We start from the raw sequence: 20,969 nt of genomic DNA, 5'->3' as shown, positions 1-20,969 counted from the left end.
GTGCAAAGAAATTGAAAACATTTTAAATAAATTATTAAAAATGTTTTAAAATAAAATATGGTTTGGTTTGCAGTTAAAGTTTAAATGGTTAATGTTAACAGTGTGCCATTTTTTCAAGAGACTTTTTAATCAGAGGAAAAGGTAATGTTAACAGCATTTAATTAATGAGGAGAGATTAATGACAAAAGATGCTACTTATGACAAAAGTGAAAATAATTATGAGTTTGATGCAATCGAAGTTATAAATATTATTTAGAACCAGGCTAATATTATTGTAAAAATTCTTTTTCTAGCCTGATACTTATGATTAATTTCTCTTCAGAGATGTTTTTTTACTAAATCAACAACTGGAAAAAACAAATTACATTTTGTAAGGCCTGATAACTATTTTATAATTTTTTTTTTTGCTCACTTATTATTATTTTAAAAGCAATATTTGCATTATTCTTTATTATAACAACTATCAAGTAGTTAAAACACAAATTCACTTCATTTATACTTATTGTGAAGTTAATTTTATTTAGTAAACTAGCAAAAATATATCTTATTGTACTTTAAACTTATAAAAATTAACCTAAAGAATAATGCACTGAAGATTTTGCTGAATTCTTTAAAGTCAACTTATTATTATTATTATTATTATTATTATTATTATTAATACTATCACTGTATTTTTATGTTGGTTAGTGCAGTGATTTATCCATGCATGTATGTAAATGAAGAGTAATAATATATAAGTTTTAAAATATGCCATCTGCTGATACCTTTAGGAGATTATGTATATTTCAAATTTATGTTGATCATAAGCAAATCACCACGTCAGTATAACCTGTTTAGTTGTTGTAAATGTGCTGTTACTCATGGCACATACAAATATGTACCAGAGACTTTATTATTTTTTTTAGCATTATATTTTATAAATATTTAGTTATTAAAATGGCTAGGAATTCTTACTATAAAAAATGCAGAAATAATGCATGAGCATTCAAAGTGTCTTTAGCATATCTATTGTAAAAAATGAAATGAAACCTTCCTAAAATTTGCTGTGAAGCAATGCCATTCTGATATGGCATTGTGATTCTTTATGTACTACTGATACGTTAGTTTCTCGCATTATGTAATTTATGATATTTAATTAGGAAGCTTTACAGTAAACTTAGACTACTAAAAATTTTGTTAAAGAATATCTTACTTTTACCTGTTACTTTTTTCAATTCTGTTGAACAGTTTGAATTAATGTTCTGTAGATAAGATTTTTTTCACTGGTTGCAGATTTATTTTTAGTTTTATTCACAATCCCTTCTTTTCTGCTGTGATCCATATCAAAGCAATACTCAACATATTATTTTTATAACAGAAGGTAGTTAATTATAGTTAAATAGTACAGTTTTATTTTGTAGACTATTGATTAACATTCTTTCTCTTTCCCATAGAACAATGATTTGTATTTTATATTGTACAATTTTATAAAATTATCACTATAATTGCATAAAAAATATTATCTGTTATGAACCTAATGGTAATCATAGTAATTTGCTGCATTTTATTTATTTATTTTTTGTTTTACTAATTAAATCTTTTATTATCACTATTTAATACTACTTTGTAGAAAAAAGTAAGTTTCTCATTATTTTTATCACTTATAATTATATTTTCTTTTCATTACTTAGCTATTAGAAAATTTTTAAATTAATTTGTAGTTAATTAGTTAAATGATAGCTACTAAAATTAATATTACCTATTTCTATGTATTTTAATACTAGAAAACATGCTGTTTTGGTTGTAATGTTTTTTATTTAATGAAAAACTAATAAAATTATTTAAGCATTATTTTTATTTGATGGTTCTGTGGTGACCAGGTAGGTTATTCAGTTGCTTTAGGTAAAAAAAAATTGATTGTAGATACATTTACTTGCACTTTCATCAACCTTAAGTCCTGTTTCTTTTTTCCCCCATTTTTCTGTTCATTTTTACCTGACATTATATTTAAGAAAATATTATGAAATTAAAAAAGACTTCTACTTGCAACAAGTATATGAATGCCTATGTATATATATTTAATATTATATAAAATACAAACCACCAAATACAGTAATTAGATAAGTCATTTTTATTAATCTCCAATAACTAGTTTACGCAGTACCCCGCATCTTCAGTTAGTAATAAATTCTATCTTTACAACATTAAACCATATTATTTTTATAAATTTGTCATATTGTTTTGGAAATTGTAATATTTCTCCATTTCCATAGTACATGTACTTGTGCTGACCAGTACTGGAATAATGTAATCTTTAAAATGTAATTTTTCCTTTAATTCTATTGTCATTGTTGCCAGCTGTTAGATTGTTGTTTTATTGTATTGTTAATTAAATCATCATCCTCAAATGAAATCTGGTGGTTCATCATTTTATATTTTTGAATATATTTATAATTGAAATATTTCTCGAGAATATTCATTTTATACCAATTCACAAAACAATAAAAGTAATAAAAAAAAAATAGATTAAATGAAAATCCCGAGTACACCAATGCATTAATCACTATTGTAAGAGTTATTTGCCTTCAAAATTACTTTGAGTGTGAGAATAATATTATTCACAAACAGAAGGCTTATAATGGAATCATCTATAACTGCCATTTTGTCTGTAATATTTATACAAGATTTTGAAAATAAAATAGTTCATGGTGTATTAAATACGGACCAAATATTTTTGTGGATAAGATATGTAGATATTTTAATCGTATGTAACCAAACTATAAATAATGAATATTTGATTAATTTAAATAAACTTAACAATTACAATAAGAATTTAAAATTTATATATGAATTAGAAAATAACAGAAAAATACTTTTAGATATTGAAATAAATAATAAAGATAAAGAATATACTAGATACATCAGTATATAAAAAACTCATAAAATAGTACTACAATACAGTTAAATGAAATTCACCCATAATTGCAAAAAATCAATACATATAAAAACATGATATTTAGAGCTATTCATTTATTATACAAAAAACAATAAAAATAAATTCAAAAAAGAAATAGATAAAATAAAAGAAATAGCAATATTTAATGGTTTTCATGATAAAATTATAGAAAAAGTTTATAAAAAAACAGAATAAAAAATCCCATGATAATTATACAAAAATACATCATCAGGAAAATAACATGAATATTAATAATAGGTTTTACCTATAATACAGTTAGACAAATAAAATAATAAAAAAAATTACTTATGATAAAAATAAATATAAAAAAGCACATAAATCAAATAATCACATTATAAAATATTTAAAAGATAACCATTATAAAAATAATAGAGGATTTAAGAGGAATATATAAAATTAAATACAATGGATGTAATAATGTTTGTATTAGTAAACCAATAGATCATTTAAAAAAAGGACTAACAGAGCATTACACAACTTATAAAAGTAAAAAAGGTATGTGTCTAATGTAGCTGACCATTTTTTAGAATGCAAACATAGTGTTACTGATTACAAAAATAATTTAGATATTTTGGAAGTTTGTAATAATGATAAAAAAAAAATGTTAGAGAAATACTATATTTATAAATATAAACAAAAATATAAATTGATGAACCACCAAATCACATTTGAAGATGATGATTTAACTAAAAATATAATGAAATAGAATCTAACAGTTGGCAATAATGACAGAGGCAATAGTTGGCAATAGAACAAAGGAAAGTGTGATGTTTTAAATATTACATCATTCTAGCAATGAACAGACAAATTTGCAAATTCGTCCAAACAAATTTCAAAATTTTTTTGAAAGTTTTTTTCAGCTTAACAAATGAAAAATAGATGTGTTTTAATATAATTATAGAATTTAATAACAGCTGAAGATGTGGGATCCTATGAAAATCAATTCTTGGAATTAATATAGTAATTTTAACTTATCTGTTTACTGTATTTTGGTAGTTTATATTTATTTAATATTAAATGTTATTAGCACAGTGATCAGTCAATATGTTAATGAATTATTCAAATTTTCAAAAAAAAAAATATATATATGTATATGAGGTGTGTTCAAGAAGCAGTGAGAATTTTGAAATTTTGCAGGTTGTATTAATCCAATTCTCGAGATTTTTTCATTATTATATTGGTAAACTTGTCTTAAAGGTATCTATACATTTTTAGCCATATTGGATGTTTAGTCTGTTGTCAGTTGTCAAAAGGATAACATGTGTTTTGGTATGATCGGTGATTTTTTATTTGTATTTTTAATGGATCAGAGAATTTATATTAAATTTTGCTATAAGAATGGAATAAAGTGTATCAATGTTTTAAAAATGTTAAATATTGCTTTTGGTGAGTCTGTATGATTAAAGCAAGGGTTTACAAGTGGTAAAGGTATTTCCAAGAAGGTCAAGAAGATGATGAGAGCCCCAAACGCCACAGCACATCAACAACTGATGAAAACATGGGAAAAGTGAAAGAAATGATTATGAATGATCACCAAATCACAATCAGATAAGTCGCTGATGATGTTGGGATATCAATTGGCTCATGCCATGAAATTTTTTTGGATGTTTTGGGTATGAAATGTGTGACAACAAAATTTGTTCCAAAATTGTTGAATTTCAAACAAAAACAGTGGCAAATGGAAATGGCTGAGGAGTCGCTAAATGAAGTCAACAATGATGCAGAACTACTGAAACGTGTCATAATAGGTGATGAAACATGGGTTTACAGATATGATGTTGAAACTAAGGCTCAGTCGTCCCAGTGGAACCATTCTGGATCACCAAGACTGACAAAAGCTTGACAAGTACGGTCAAATGTGAAGGTTATTCACACCATGCTCTTCGATTTTAACGGCATAGTGCATCATGAGTTCTTGCCAAAAGGTCAAATGATCAATAAGGAGTATTGCCTATAAGTTCAACGCTGTTTGTGTGAAGCAATCTGAAAAAAACGCCCAAATTTGTGGCGAAACAATTCATGGCCTTTCACCACAACAATGCGCCTGCTCACACTTCATTGCTTGTTCGTCAATTTTTAGCCAAAAACAACACTGTAATGATACCCCCAGCCACCATATTTGCCAGACATGACCCCATGTGATTTTTTCTATTCCCGAAAATAAAGAGAACCTTAAAGGGTCATGCAGGTGAGGAAGCGATTGATAGATTATACAAACTGGTGTGTAATATTTATGAAAAAGGGGAATTTCCATCAGACTTCAAAAAAAGTGTTATAGTCATGATACCAAAGAAAGCAGGGGCAGATAAATGTGAAGAATACAGAAAAATTAATTTAACTAGTCATGCATCAAAAATCTTAACTAGAATTCTATACAGAAGAATTGAGAGGAGAGTGGAAGAAGTGTTAGGAGAAGATCAATTTGGTTTCAGGAAAAGTATAGGGACAAGGGAAGCAATTTTAGGCCCCAGATTAATAGTAGAAGGAAGATTAAAGAAAAACAAACCAACATACTTGGCGTTTATAGACCTAGAAAAGGCATTCAATAATGTAGACTGGAATAAAATGTTCAGCATTTTAAAAAAGTTGGGGTTCAAATACAGAGATAGAACAATTGCTAACATGTACAGGAACCAAACAGCAACAGTAATAATTGAAGAATATAAGAAAGAAGCCGTAATAAGAAAGGGAGTCCGACAAGGATGTTCCCTATCTCCGTTACTTTTTAATCTTTACATGGATCTAGCAGTTAACGATGTTAAAGAACAATTTAGATTCATAGTAACAGTACAAGGTGAAAAGATAAAAATGCTACGATTTGCTGATGATATAGTAATTCTAGCCAAGAATAAAAAGGATTTAGAAGAAACAATGAACGGCATAGATGAAGTCCTACGCAAGAACTATCGCATGAAAATAAACAAGAAGAAAACAAAAGTAAAATGTAGTAGAAATAACAAAGATGGACCACTGAATGTGAAAATAGGAGAAGAAAAGATTATGGAGGTAGAAGAATTTTGTTATTTGGGAAGTAGAATTACTAAAGATGGACGAAGCAGGAGCGATATAAAATGCCGAATAGCACAAGCGAAACGAGCCTTCAGTAAGAAATATAATTTGTTTACATCAAAAATTAATTTAAATGTCAGGAAAAGATTTTTGAAAGTATTTGTTTGGAGTGTCGCTTTATATGGAAGTGAAACTTGGACGATCGGAGTATCTGAGAAGAAAAGATTAGAAGCTTTTGAAATGTGGTGCTATAGGAGAATGTTAAAAATCAGACGGGTGGATAAAGTGACAAATGAAGAGGTATTGCGACAAATAGATGAAGAAAGAAGCATTTGGAAAAATATAGTTAAAAGAAGAGACAGACTTATAGGCCACATACTAAGGCATCCTGGAATAGTCGCTTTAATATTGGAAGGACAGGTAGAAGCAAAAAATTGTGTAGGCAGGCCACGTTTGGAATATGTAAAACAAATTGTTAGGGATGTAGGATGTAAAGGGTATACTGAAATGAAACGACTAGCACTAGATAGGGAATCTTGGAGAGCTGCATCAAACCAGTCAAATGACTGAAGACAAAAAAAAAAAAGGGTCGTCATTTTACAAGCATAGATGAAATTAAAAGCGAATAGCTGAAAGAGCTAAACACTATTCTAAAAATTGATTTCCAGAAATGTTTCTGGGATTGGAAAAAGCACTGCCATAAGTGTATAATATCTAATGGGGACTGTTTTGAAGGTAATAACATTAATGTAGACGAATGAATAAAATTCTTTCCAAAAAAAAAAATTCTCGTTACTTTTTAAACACACCTCATATATATAACGTGTATTAAAATGCAGCGTAATTAAAACAGTCAAATTTACTTTTAGACAACTATAATTGTATACGTTAACAGCGCCATTATTTTATAATAGATTTTTTTTTTCAATAATATAAATTTTAATAATAAATAAATGAATAAAAATACTTCTTACTTAAATATATTACCTTTGTTTTATTATTTATAAGCTACATAATGTACTTTTTTTTTAATATAAAATTTCATTTTTCTTCTTGCGAGCACAAGAAACGATTTTACATATATAGTTTATAAAGCAAAATTAATTGAAAAGTAAAGCTGATAAAAAATTACACTCATACAATACAAAAAGTAATATCTGCATCCATGTAATAAACACTGTGACGTGATATAAAGTGAGTTTGATTAAAAACCTCTTTTACAGCATGTCTAAGACACTAAGTAACAAAATAAATACCTTAAATTGAGAATTAAACCTACTTCACTCTGGTGACTTACCTTCATACGACAGATCAGTGATTAGAGATGAACGTATTGAAATGTACATGACAGTTTTGTATTGTCATGTTCTGTTATTGGGTGCACCCTCATATATTTCAAACTATTTACTAATCTGTCGTGTAATAAATAGTTATCAGTGTGTTCTAGGCATAAGGCATGATTACTGTAATACTGAGTGACTGCATGATAAGAATTATTTTTTAATTATTTTATTTTAATAGTTTATGTCATCTAACTAATCGTCAAATATTTTTCTACATTTATTCATAATATTCAGTAGCACCTATTTTTATATTTTCTTATATATTAGATTTTTTTAAAGTAATTTTATTCATTAATATTATACATTTTTCACTTTTTTAAATATTTAATACTTTTAAATATTTTAATTTTTAATAGTTATATAATTCTAAATTTTAGATTATTGAAACAGTTGCAACATTAAAATATACTTTTTATATATGTAAGTATAACGTTTAACTAACAATTCTCATTGTAAAATGCTAAGTTGTCTAAAAATCTATTATTTTGAATGCAGTGATTTTGTTAAATGGTATCTATAAAAGTTTTGTTTTTTCAATATCATTGATGTTAATTTAAAATATATATATTATTATATTGATATGTTCACAAGATGTTTAATTTTTACAAGACTTTTTTTAGTTAATTATATAACTTAAATTTATGTAAACGTAAAACTTTATTTTACCCAGAAATATTTGTAACTATTTGACGAAAGTTGTTAAGCTTTGTTTATTGATACTGAATGGAGATTTTTGTTTCTAATAACATACCAACAATTACATTATTATTATCAATTGGAATGTTTTAATAGGTAGACTATGTAATCTATCAAACTAGAAACATTAAATTACAAAATAAACATTTCTATGTTAATTTCTATACTTCTAAAATAGAGAAGAAAAGATTAGGTTTTATGTAAGAAACCTCAATTTATGAGTCTACTTTGATCATTGAAACTCAATTACCTACTAACATTAAGTATAACTGCTTAATAAAAGGTAAAAAATTACAATTAATGTATTATTATTATTATTTTTAAAAATTTATTATTTTAATTATAAAACAAAAAATATTTAGAAAATAAGATTTCAAAAATTGTTTACTTATTTTAAAATACATTTTTTTTTAAATTCAAAGATAACTGTACCGTAATTGAAATTAAACCACCCATATTGCATCACAGAATATTGCCATAACAGTTGATAATGCTAACAATCATTCCAGCCACTGGGGTTATGGCTTGCTAACCATGTAGATACTTTTAATTTCATGATTTTATAATACTTAATATTGTTTCAACATAACATTTTTATTGAATTTCATTTTTTTAAAACTTTAGTGAGAGTGCATCTATTATTGGTTGTTATGAAGAAAGTTTCTGTTACCTTATTTATTAAAATAGTAATGAAAAAGCATCAATTAATTGTAATCAAACCAACAACTGAGATTGGTTAAAATGAACAATTTTCAGAAGGAAAATTTAGGACAGAAAACATTTCTGTCTTAAAAAAATCTAGGCATGATAGTAAAAGAAAACACTTGACTGGATAAAATTTTTAAAGAAAAGATTTTACTGCAGAAAGACAGAATACACATGTGCTAATATATATATTTAATATAATTTAAGAGAATTTTAACAAACAAAACATGTTTTATTCTTTTCTCATACTTTGGAAAAATTATCAAAACATCTGGAGGTTCTAATTATATGTTTATATAATCAATCTATTTATAAATTTTTCTTCCTTCTTTGCTTAATGTGCCTTCCCAGATTTGTGCTGTTTCAAAAGGAATTTTAATCATTTCTTGAAATTCCAGAAATAAAATACAAAGAGAAAAAAATAAAAATGTTTGTTAACATTCATATTTATTGGTTAGAGATTTTTGAGCCAAAAGAAAATGTTAATGCAGACTGTGAAGTATGTATTGACAAAAAAAAAGTTTTTACATCTTCCTGATAATCATTGAAGTATTCCCATACTGTTTAGTGCTGATATCTGGTCTTACCTTTTATTTCTTTGAGATTCCTTCAGTCATAACATATTTTTATCTTAAACATGTTTATATATTAATTTACTCGTAGAGTAGAGTCAGACAAAATTTCATTGAGTTAAAAATGTTTAATTTATGACAAACTATCATAAAAATAGTACCTTTGATTATATATTTAATCAAATTTATTGATTAAAACCAAAAGTTTTCATCAGTTCTTGGCGCCCTTGCTGATGCAGATTTTCCCAAGGTGCCCTATATCAAATTCTAATGAGTACACTTTGCGAAATAACCAATAATGTTTTGCAAGGGTTTGGTAAATACAAATAAAAAGCATTTTAGGTTACAAAAAAAATGTAATTGAAGAAATTCAACTAATTATAATAGTTTGTGGGATGGAATGAGCCTGTTGATCGCTGCACATTTTCTCAATTCTAGGAATTAAACTGGACACAGCCACCCTCATTTCATTCTTTACATTGATTTTCATGTGATACTTAGATTTTATACAGCAGCTGCCAAAAAATCAGCTTTGCACAAATGAGAAGTTGCAAATGGAATTAAAATTCTCTGATTTTTATCACTTAGGAGTGGATAAAGCTTTTAGAAACATTTTAAAGTTGAAGTAGAGTCTAAAAAATTAATAGCTAACAATAAAAAGAAATAATAGGAATGTAGATTTGGAAATATACAGAAAAGAAACCTATAACATCATAGCATAAGATTTGAATCGAGCATAAATTAGCGGCTTTTAGATAGATGATAGGTAGACTACGTAAATTACTATTAAAGAAACCAGCACATAAAAAAAGAGTTAAATACTATTTTGTAAATTGCAGAAAATAACAGGTATAAAAAAGAATTATCAGAAAAATGAATAAAAATAAAAATAAATTAAATGAAATTAAAACAACAAATGATAAAGAAACCTTTAAAAGGAGTAATTTAACAATTAGTGGGAAAGAAATTTACCCAATTAAACAATTCTTTAGTAAATATAATATAAATATGGCTGTAAAAACAAATAGTATACTGAAAAAGATTTTTAATTGTAATATAGAAGAAAAAGATATTTACAGAAGTAATGGTATTTACAAAATAAAATGTAAATGCAATGCAACATACATTGGACAAATGGGAAGAAAATTAAGATATAATGAGCACATGATCTTTTAAAAATCAATAACAAGATTCTAATTATGTAACACATTTAATAAAAGAAGGACATATCCTTTGAAAATGGAAAAATCAAGAAATTAATTCACAAATGTGTTAAAGGAAGAAGAATGAATACTTCAGAAAATTTATAAATCTTTAAATTAAAAAGTAATAACAAAACAATAATAAATGAACAGATTAACTATCACGTGGATGTCTTTTTAAAGAATCTCAATTTGTTGAAAACAGGAAATAAATAAATAAAATTGAGAGATAAGTATAATCAATAATACCAAATAAACAAGAAGAAGGTCAGATTAGCCATGACGTCAAATAAAGGGAGAGGCGTTAACTAAATGCTATGTAAAGATTAACAGAAATTTAAAAGTACCAGTACAATAAGTTTTGTTTATCATTTGTATAATCATGTTGTTGTCATCAGCAAGACGATGTATAATAAAAGAATGAAGCTTAGAAAGGTAAACGTACTCTTCATAGAAATTATAGTGGTTTTAGCAAAAAAGAAAATAGTAATTATTATCTTAATAACAACAAAGAAAATCTTCATTCACTAAATGTTTGGTATATTTGAGTCCCTCCTTTTTAAGAAAAATATATATTTCTTGATGCAGTTTAAACATATGAGACAATATCTTAAGAAAGCCATTATGAAGTGCTGTTTACAACAAAGACATATTTTAGTTCCCATACCCAAATATAGTTTTTTTTAGAATTTTGCTTTCAACAGCCAAGTTTTTATAAAGTTTATCACATTCACTACATTCTAAGACCTGCTTTAATGTAGGACTCAGATACTTATGTGAGTGCTTTCTGTGAATAACAGTGGGTTTGCAGTGCTTCAAGGACTTCGCTTCTAATAAAAGCCTGCAATTCTTCACAACTAAACATAGAACAGCACTATCAGTACAGAGATAGACACCAACTCACTTAGTCAACTGTTTTTTTAGGTTTAAAAGTATCAAGGATCTCAAATAAGTCTGCACTAGCAGTGATACTTTTACAGAAGAGAATGTCTTCTTCAGTGTTATTGCCATCTATAAACTATACATAACAAATAAAGAGAATATTATTATTATTATTATCTGTGGCTTTATCCAGCTGCAATCCAAATTCTTTCTCTTTTAATTTTTCAATAAATTGATCAATGAGGTCCTTTAGTATGTGCTATATTCTGCAGTTGATAGTATTATTGGCCAAAGATACTTTTGAAAGTAGTTTGAAAGAAATGAAAGTAGTTGAAAACACACTCATCGATCAAAATGTTCACCATATATACAGCAACTGGTAGGATGAGTTCTTCTACAACTGGTGTTGAATGAATTCTTATTGTATTGTTATTCTATGTTGTATTCTGTATTGTTATTCTATGTGCTACCTTATAAAATGCTAGCCAAGCATTGTTTGTTATTGATCCTGCTTTTAAAAACTACCCTTTTGTTGATTTAACTCTTTTAGCTTCCTGCAGAAGTATTCATGATTTTCTAATTACGCTGGTATGATGAGTGGTTTCTACCTACTTCCAGCGTACTTGATAGCATACACTGGTGTCAAAACTTTTATGCTCAGAACACATTATGACCTCTCGTTGTCATAGATTTTTGTTGACAAAAGTCCAAAGAGCTGTCATCATATTTTCAATTTTTACTCTTCTTCACACTCTTGGCTCTCCTTGACAATGTGCCCTCTTCATTTTCACTCCCACAATGCTTATTTCTGTTTAGAAAACATTGATCTGTTTTTAAAAATGAATATGAGAAAAAATACTTTAAAACTCCACTTTATTTGTATCAACTAACAATAGTTGATACAACCTCTGAAAACTAATTCAACTTTAAACCATGTGAAACAAACATTTATTTATAAGCAGAGTACCAGAAAATTCAAGAAACTACTAAAGCATTCAAGGGATTAGTGCCATGTCATCTAATAACATTTTACATAGGTTTCTGCAAACAGTAATAGTACAGACTGGTTTGCACCAGTTTCACTATATGCTGTGTGTGTTGTATGACATTTAATTTTGGAAATAAATTTAGGTAGTTTTACAGTAGGATCTCGATAATTTGTCACCCCTTTGGCAAATTTGTGATTTTTATTTTAGAGGTACAATACTGATGCACAAAAGTAAATTAGATTTTTAATAAAAAGTACTCTATCTGTTTAGGCCAGCAGCATAAAAATTCACTTAATTGCAACCGATGTTTTTATATGAGCTTACTGTACGTTATGTATAAATTACAGTAATCACATGAGAAAAGAACTTATAAAATTACTTTACATATCTTTCATTCATATAAACATTTTCATTTGGGCACTATTATCTAATCAGTATTTATATATTTCTTACGCAGTATAGTACTTTATCAAAAAGTACTATATTATGTTATTTCCTTTCTGTTTCCAAAATTCATTACAGTAGTGAACTTTGCATCAATGAGTCACTTGCTCGTACTATTATCATAGTGTCATACCTATTACTGTATACTCTACTTATGGAGAAAAAATGTCTAGCAAACGTGTAAATTATAAAAGTTTAGAATTGACAAAAAGTTTGAGATTCTTCAATGCCTGCATAAGGGTGAAAGTGCTGTTAAACTATCACAGGAGTTCGGAATCCCTCATACATCAGTAAATGATATTAAAGAAATGATGATAAAATAGAATTTATGAGTAAAATGGAAGTTACTGATGGTGATGTAACAACCAGAAAGAGAATGAAAACAGGAGAAAATGCTGAACTTGATGAGGCAGTATACATTTGGTTTGCACAGCATCGTAGTCACGGCCTACCTTTAAATGGCTCATTAATTATTGAGGCAGTCAAATGAATGAATGATTAAATGGCAATCCAGATTTTAAAGCCAGCAGTGTTGGCTAAATAGATTTAAAGCAAGGCACGGAATTCGTCAGTTTGCAATTTAGGGCAAAAAATTAAGTGCTGACACTCAGGTTGTATCTGACTATTGTGATAAATTAAGTTCAAAAGTTAAAAGTCTTAATTTGAGTCATGCGCAGGTGTATAACTATGATGAAACAGGATTGTCCTTAAGGCGCTTCCTAAGAAAACCTTAGCATTTTCTTCCGAGAGCGCTGCGGCTGGATGCAAAATAAGGAAAGAACACATTGTATATTCTAACGCAAGTGGTTGGCATCGACTTCCACTAGCTGTTATTAGCAAGTCAAAAAACCCAAAAGTTTTTAAACATATAAATTGTGACTTATTACCAGTTAAATATTTTTTTGCAACCGAGTGCTTCGATGACGTAAGAAATTTTTGGCCAGTAGTTTTACGGATGTTTTGTGCCTGAAGTCCAATGACATCTTAGATAAAAAGTGTACCAGAAAAGTCATTACTTGTGATGGATAATACTTCTTGCTAACTGGTTGACAAACTGGATGCACTAGATGGCAATATAATTGCCATATTTCTTCCAGCAAGCATAAGTTGTTTATTCCAGCCTATGAACCAAGGGGTCATACTAAGTATGAAACGTTATAAAAAATTATTAATGCAAAATTTAATTTTCTGTGAAAATGAATTACAGTTGAAGATTTCTGTAAACAGTACACCATAAAGGATGCAATATATAATATTGCTGATGCTTGGCAAGACATCCCGGAAAAGAAATTGAAGTTGAGCTGGAATAAACTGTGGCCTGATCAGCTACTAGAACCAGAAACTGAAAAATTATGCAGATAAAAATGTTAAATTGAAAGAAATTTGTGATATCATTGCTGGTTTAAATTATGTTACAAGTGAGGAGATAGAAGAATGGGTAAAATTGGACAACACAGATTTAGGCTGCAAAATATTAAATGATGAAGAAACTGTAAGTGCTGAAGATGAAGAATGTGAAAACAATCCAGTAAGTAGAATGAGCCACAAAGAAGTCATGGGACATGCTGACAAAATGCATCAAATGGTATTCGATCAAAAAGAAGGTGGCAAAGTTAATTGCTATGTGACAAGTTCGTCAATTCGCATTAGAAAAAGAAAGGATGTTAAAGTGCAAAGAAAAATGATAGATTTCTTTAGAAAGTAAAATGAAGTGTAAATATGTAAACATAAGTCTAAATACAGTACCTTTTAGGTTTTATAGATAGAAGTGCTTAAATAACAAAACATAGGTCTACAATGTTCTGTAGTTACTGTGCGTTAGTCTCTATATATTATAGACTCTGTATTATAGTGTTGTATGTGTAGTGATTTTTTTTTTTAAGTACAGTACAGTAATACATAATTTTTATAAAAAATTGTGTTAGTGAATGGTTTATTTACATAAGTATGCTACTTGTTGCTGTAAAATAAAATACTAAATGTACAGTAAAACACTGTAATTAAATTTCATCAGTTTGCAGTCGTTTTATGACACGTTTAGTAATGGGAAGGGGTGATAACAGTAGATCAATGTAGCGTTAATTTTTATGTAATCCAACTTTTATTACACTAATTCATCACCCCTCAGTCCCAAAGGTATTGAATTATCCGGGTCCTACTGTATTTAGTTTTATTATTTGGAAATTATGAAATTGTGTAATATTTTCCAGCACCCCTGTAAGTCATGGCTTCAGGGCTCTGAGACACACACTTTGGGAACCATTGGCTTAAATCTCAAGATGTTCATGTTGTTGACAGATAATACCATGAAGTTTAAATCTGTATTTTGATTTGTTCGCTAAAATATTTCTTTTCATATTTTCAGTGTTTAATACACATTATTCTAAAAGAAGTAAACAAAATATTTATTTGTTTTTTTGAAACATAAAAATTTTCCCAATAATCTTTCTTTTCAGTGCATCATAGGAATATAAAAAGGAAACAAGATCTTAATAATAATAATTACATTAGTAATGTAATCTATTATTACATTACTTAGTAAAATAATCTTAGTAATAATGTAATTGTATATTTGTGTCACTGAAAAATGAAAATGGGTGAACAGATTTTTCTGAACATTAGTTGCATTATTCCTATAACCTTGGGTGGAAGTAAAATTCATAGGGGCACTGTATTCAAATTTGAGATTCAATGTATGCAGTGATGCAATTTTGTAATACCAAAGTTTGTATACTTACTAGTATGTAATACATAGAGCAGTTGATAAAAATGTAAGTTATAGTTTTGAAATTTTTCTTTTCTGTATACTTGTTTAGTTTTATTAACAGATACAGTAAAATCTCCTTATTTGCAGGGGTTAGAGATCGTAAAAATACTGTGAATACAGAAAACTGCGAATATAGAATGAAACTAATACTCATTTAAGAAAGAATGGCATGTAAAATGAAAAAAAATCATGCATACATAATTAGGGCAATCTTATTGATGAATTACAGATGGCAACATTAATTACAAGCATTGGTTTAGTACAGTACATAAATACACTACACAAAAATATTTAACAAAATACAGTATATTTCCTAATTTACTCATAAGCCCTTACTGAACTGTTTGATTTAAAAACTCACTACAGTACGTACAGTATTAGAAAACAGTATTACATGTTCAAATTGTATTCAGTAATCGCCTTAAAAAGTCAAGAAAACAGCACTATAGTACTACATTCACTAAAACTAAAATTACTGTAAAGGAAATTTACAAAAGTAACCTGAAGTATTTCAGATGACATTTACAAAAGTTGTAATTTTGTCTTGCCCTTGTTTTTAAATCCATATGAAGTTCTGTTTATTCTTGCATGGCATCTTCAATTTTGCGCTTAAAGATTAAGCTTCTATTCAAAGATGGATCAGCATCTATAAAAAACTAGATAAGATCATGGAATAGTTTAATGCCTTCGGTAAACGTTTTGACATTTAACTGTTTCCCAGGGATTGTATCATCTACCTTTTCTTGTCCATACTCAACCTGCACTATTAAACCTTTTAATATTTTTATTTGTTAATGTCACTACATAGTGCAATATATGTGAATACGAAAAATTTTAGTCGCGAATATAGAAAATTTTAGTCGCAAAATATATATATATTTTGCATCGCAAAATATTGCATAGCGAATAACAAAATCACAAATATTGATGGGGATTTCACTGTATATTAATAATAATATATATATTGATAGTATAATAATTTAATGATTAGAATAAAATGTATTAGTTCCTTTCTTTGCATTATTTGCATTTGTTTTATTAACATTATTGGTTTTTTTTTCCGTTTTATATAATAAAGTAACTGAATCTTAGAAAAAATTTGTGTCTGTGTAAAAAGGTTTTATCATTTTAATTCTGATAGCCAATAACAATTTTTAAAAAAAATAATCTAATCTCTGTTTTATATATCCTTACACATTGTTAAGATTTATTACATTTCCATGTTTTATTATTGCTGGGAAAAGTGGAATTGTCATGATTAGAGTTCTCTTACCTTACTATCTTACCTTTTATTTGGTATTAAAATTATATTTTAATAATCTTCATTTGTACCATGTCTTAAATTTTATTTGTTTTACACCTCACTGCCATGTTCTGATTGCAGGTTGACTGAAGTGCACAAAAATGCTATACGAGCTATTCGTAAAATAAAATATTTTGTAGCCAGGAGAAAGTTTCAACAAGCAAGAAAGCCTTATGATGTGCGTGATGTTATAGAACAGTACAGTCAAGGGCATCTTAATATGATGGTTAGAATAAAGGTAAATTTTATTTTATATTGTGCTGTTTTAAAGAACTTACCAATTGAATACTGTTGTTTTGTAAATGGATAAATGCTTTGCATTGATTTCATATAACCCAGCTAGCTAAGGAAACTACTTCAATAAAAATCAAAAACACTGCAGGAATGAAGGTTGTTTGATGTGGGACTGCAGAGTGAAGTTTGGATAATTTTTTGTTTACAGTTTCTAAGTATATTACTAATTTAGTCGTGGACAACACTCGAAACCACAAATATTAATTTACTATTTTATCCCTGATGGTTGATGATAAAAATTATTTATGACTAAAACACAGCAAACAAAATTTTATTAACACAATGTTTTTAGTAATGTATTTTAAAATATTTTGAATTGTCCTTGTGATATTGAGAGTCTTTTAAAGATCTTTGAGAGTTCCAGTTATTTTGAAAGTCAAAGTCACTGAGGATGGTTGCCAGGACAAATTAGTTTAATTAAAAATTTTTATTTGTAAAATTTGGTTTGGTTTGTCTTTCAAATGTGAAATTTTAGGTAACACTAATGCTATATAAATAATCATGTAATTGTTTTTGCTTTTTTTGAGTAGTTGTAAGGTAGTTGTTGGGTAGTTGAGTTGGACGAAAAACTGAGAACTGAAAAATTTTGATATAAATCTTTATTTCATTCATTTTCCTTTTATTAAAAATGTAACAATTAAAGAAAAAAGGATAACAAATACACTACAATATCAAACTACAGTAAACTTATCCCTGGATAAATTGCAGCTTATCTGCAGTGACAATAGAATATTATTATAAGATAACAGTAATAATAATTATATATATTACAAATATAATATTCTGATGGTATATTAGGATGTATTATATTATGTAGACATTATGTGTATAATATTATTTAATATTTGTATAAAATAATTAAAAAATAAGATATTATTAACTGCAGAGATATATCTTTACTGTATCTCTGTCATTGAAGTAAAATTAACTGCTCTGCTGTTCTTACATTCTATTTTGATACATAATTAATTGGTCTTTTGAGTCTTGCCTGTCGCAGTAGATCAATTAGGTCTCGAGTTATTGCAATTTTCATGTTAACAGCATTTTTTTAACACTATAATATTAGAAGGAGACAAATCTCTAAATTATTTTAAATTAAATGTATTATTTCTCTGAAGTCAGTCATAATTTTCAAATTTCACTAGTTAATTATATTTTCAGTTGTTAATTTTTATTATTTGTAATCTTTCAACTTCTTTTGAAAAAATCTTTAAAATGAGATATTACTTGACCCCTGCTTTCACTTGAAAATATTCATTAAAGTAGTACATAATGTAAACATTTTTTTTGCAGGAGCTGCAAAGGCGATTAGATCAGACTCTGGGCAAGCCAGGCAGCTACCTTGCTGGAATAGATAGAGCTGGAAATATTAAACCAATGACAATTGGGGCCAGACTCTATAGAGTAGAACAGCAGGTATAGTACCTTTTTTAATTTATTAAATTAAATACCAATTTAGTAGGTAAATTTTGAATAAAGGATAATATTTTTTACTTAATAAAACTTGTATTCTATTTAGAGCTGTACAACAGAAATTATTTAAGAGTAACTTGTGATGAAACGTGGATTCATCATTTTGAGCCAGAATCCAAATATCAGAATGTGGAATGGAAACTGAGTTTGAGTGCCAGAAAAATATTTAAAATCTATGCTTCAGCCGATAAAGTGATGCTAACAGCGTTTTGAAGTAAAAAGCTCAATTTATTGGGATTATTTGGAAGAACAAATGCAATCAGCAGTGACTACTATTGTGATTTGCTAGAAAATAAGTGAAACCAGCAATAAGAAGAAAACAACCTGATTCTCCCTCAAAAGGCATACTTCTTCTACATGATAACACTCACCCCCACACTGCTCAAAAGATGGAAAACTATTATCAGCTAAACTAATATCAACTCTTCAAACAAAATCTCTAGATTTATAACCTCTTTTGCTTAATTCAAAATGTCGGCTCCACTTGAAACATGTACCGTGGAAGAACAGCTTGCTGTGATAAGATTTTTATTCTCTGAATATGTAAAATCGCCCAAAATTCACTCACATATGTTAAAAAGTGTAGTAAAATGTGTATTACCATGTTAATTTGTATAAGTCTATCAAACAGTTTAAATCAAGCAAAACAAGTGTCACTGATTTTTACCAAAGTGGAAGTCTGGTAGAACTTTTACCTAAAATTTTTATTCACAAGGACACATAAAACTTTGGAAAAGTACTGAAATTTTGTACTGAGAGTATGTCCATTCCATCATACTTGGATAAGCTGAATCACCTTCAAAATCTGTTGAAGGTGGGTTCTGAAACAGTTGACAAAATCACAAAAATACCCGAATTCACATACAGGACTTAATCAACAGTTTTTAATGTCAGGTAATTTATTTTTAGATTGCATTATACCTTAATTTTAAATCCTCAATCACAGATTTATGAAGGAAAGATAGTTTTTGTTTAATCTCTATTAGTGTCTTTACTTTATCATTACGAACTTAATTTTTAAAACAACCTTTCTATATACAGAATATCTGTTTATGAAGCTCGCTAACTTTAATCTTCTCTACTGTTTTCTGAGTTTGATTATGGTAGTCACTTTGAATGTAAAATCTTATAAAAAAATTATTTGTTATTTCTTAATGTAGTTGTTCATTTGTTTGTTTCGTCTCTTTCCTCAAATAAGTTTTATGAGAAAATTATTTGAGGAATAAGTTTATAAATTTTATTTAGTAATGATTTTAAACAGATTTTTAACCATATTTTTAATTTCCTGGCACTGTTTAATTCTATAATGTTTTCTTACACACTTTATGTATCAAAATTGTATAGTTATTGTCCACACAAATGTTAGCTCCTAAAAAGGTAGCTAACTAATTAGACCTTTACTAACTAGTAAAGGATACATTTCTGTTTTGGTGAAGACATTTCATCTTGCACAGTTAGTACTATTACTTTTATGAGAACATAGTACATTAATTAAAGTTATTTTTATTTCTACATAGTTATTTATAAAATTAAAACAAGACTTATTTAATCATCGTTGAATCTCTTAAGGCTATCCTTTCCTAGGATATTGTCCTACCCATTCATAAGGTATCCTCTCCATATTTGTCATACTCAGATCAAAATCAGCTTCATGATATCAGTTTTCGTAACCTCTTGGTTATTAATAACATTATGGCCTTTTTTTTTTTAGCTGTCAATTATGGACAAGAAGCTAGATCATCTGATGTACATACTTAATGCGCAGGCTCATAAGCATCCAGCAGTAGAAGAACAAGTGTGACATTTACCCCCTAGCCTGGACACTGAGTGCGAGGGCAACCCTGGTGGCTGTGTCAGTACTAGCCTTTAATTATCTGTATTTTAAGATTTGAAATCTGTGCAGAATGTTGTATTTATGAAACCCACAATGGATCTTATATATTTTAATTACAACAAAACTTTGTTTTGTCAACAATTAAATTACTGTGACCAGAATTCATAATTAATTGTTAAATTAAATACATATTAGCAGTTTAAAATAAAGTAAGAAAATTATCTTACTAAACTATTACAAAATAATGAAATTCTGAAGAATTTTTTGTAAATTAAGCACGTGGAATTTTCAGATATTTTACATTTTAAAGAAAATTTTCTTGAATAAATGTATCTATACTTACTGTAGTTAATAGATTAACTTTTATTATTATTATTGTAGCTAATTTGTTAAGTCTTTAAGTTTTTTAATTAAAAATATTCATTAAATATATAAATTCTGCAGTGGGTTCATTTATATAAGTTCCTGTAAAATAGTGTAAAATAAAATTTTATACAAGT

The 20,969-nt window shown here is 27.7% G+C and overlaps 1 protein-coding gene across 1 annotated transcript in view; it reads left to right on the top strand.

The window, feature by feature from the left end:
• Positions 1 to 20,553, top strand: part of KCNQ (KCNQ potassium channel) — a 334,382-nt gene extending 313,829 nt beyond the window's left edge. Inside the window, exons 10-12 of the mRNA XM_075358044.1 lie at positions 16,950 to 17,106; positions 18,456 to 18,578; positions 20,347 to 20,553. Coding sequence (XP_075214159.1) covers positions 16,950 to 17,106; positions 18,456 to 18,578; positions 20,347 to 20,436 — 370 coding nt within the window. The 3' untranslated portion in view covers positions 20,437 to 20,553. The remainder of the gene's footprint in view (positions 1 to 16,949; positions 17,107 to 18,455; positions 18,579 to 20,346) is intronic.
• Positions 20,554 to 20,969: the final 416 nt, after the last annotated feature.

Source organism: Lycorma delicatula, chromosome 2 (assembly GCF_047948215.1).
Source record: "Lycorma delicatula isolate Av1 chromosome 2, ASM4794821v1, whole genome shotgun sequence".
NCBI classification, from domain to species: Eukaryota; Metazoa; Arthropoda; class Insecta; order Hemiptera; family Fulgoridae; genus Lycorma; species Lycorma delicatula.
Note: the sequence above shows the minus strand (reverse complement) of the source record. Positions and strands in the feature narration are given on the sequence as shown.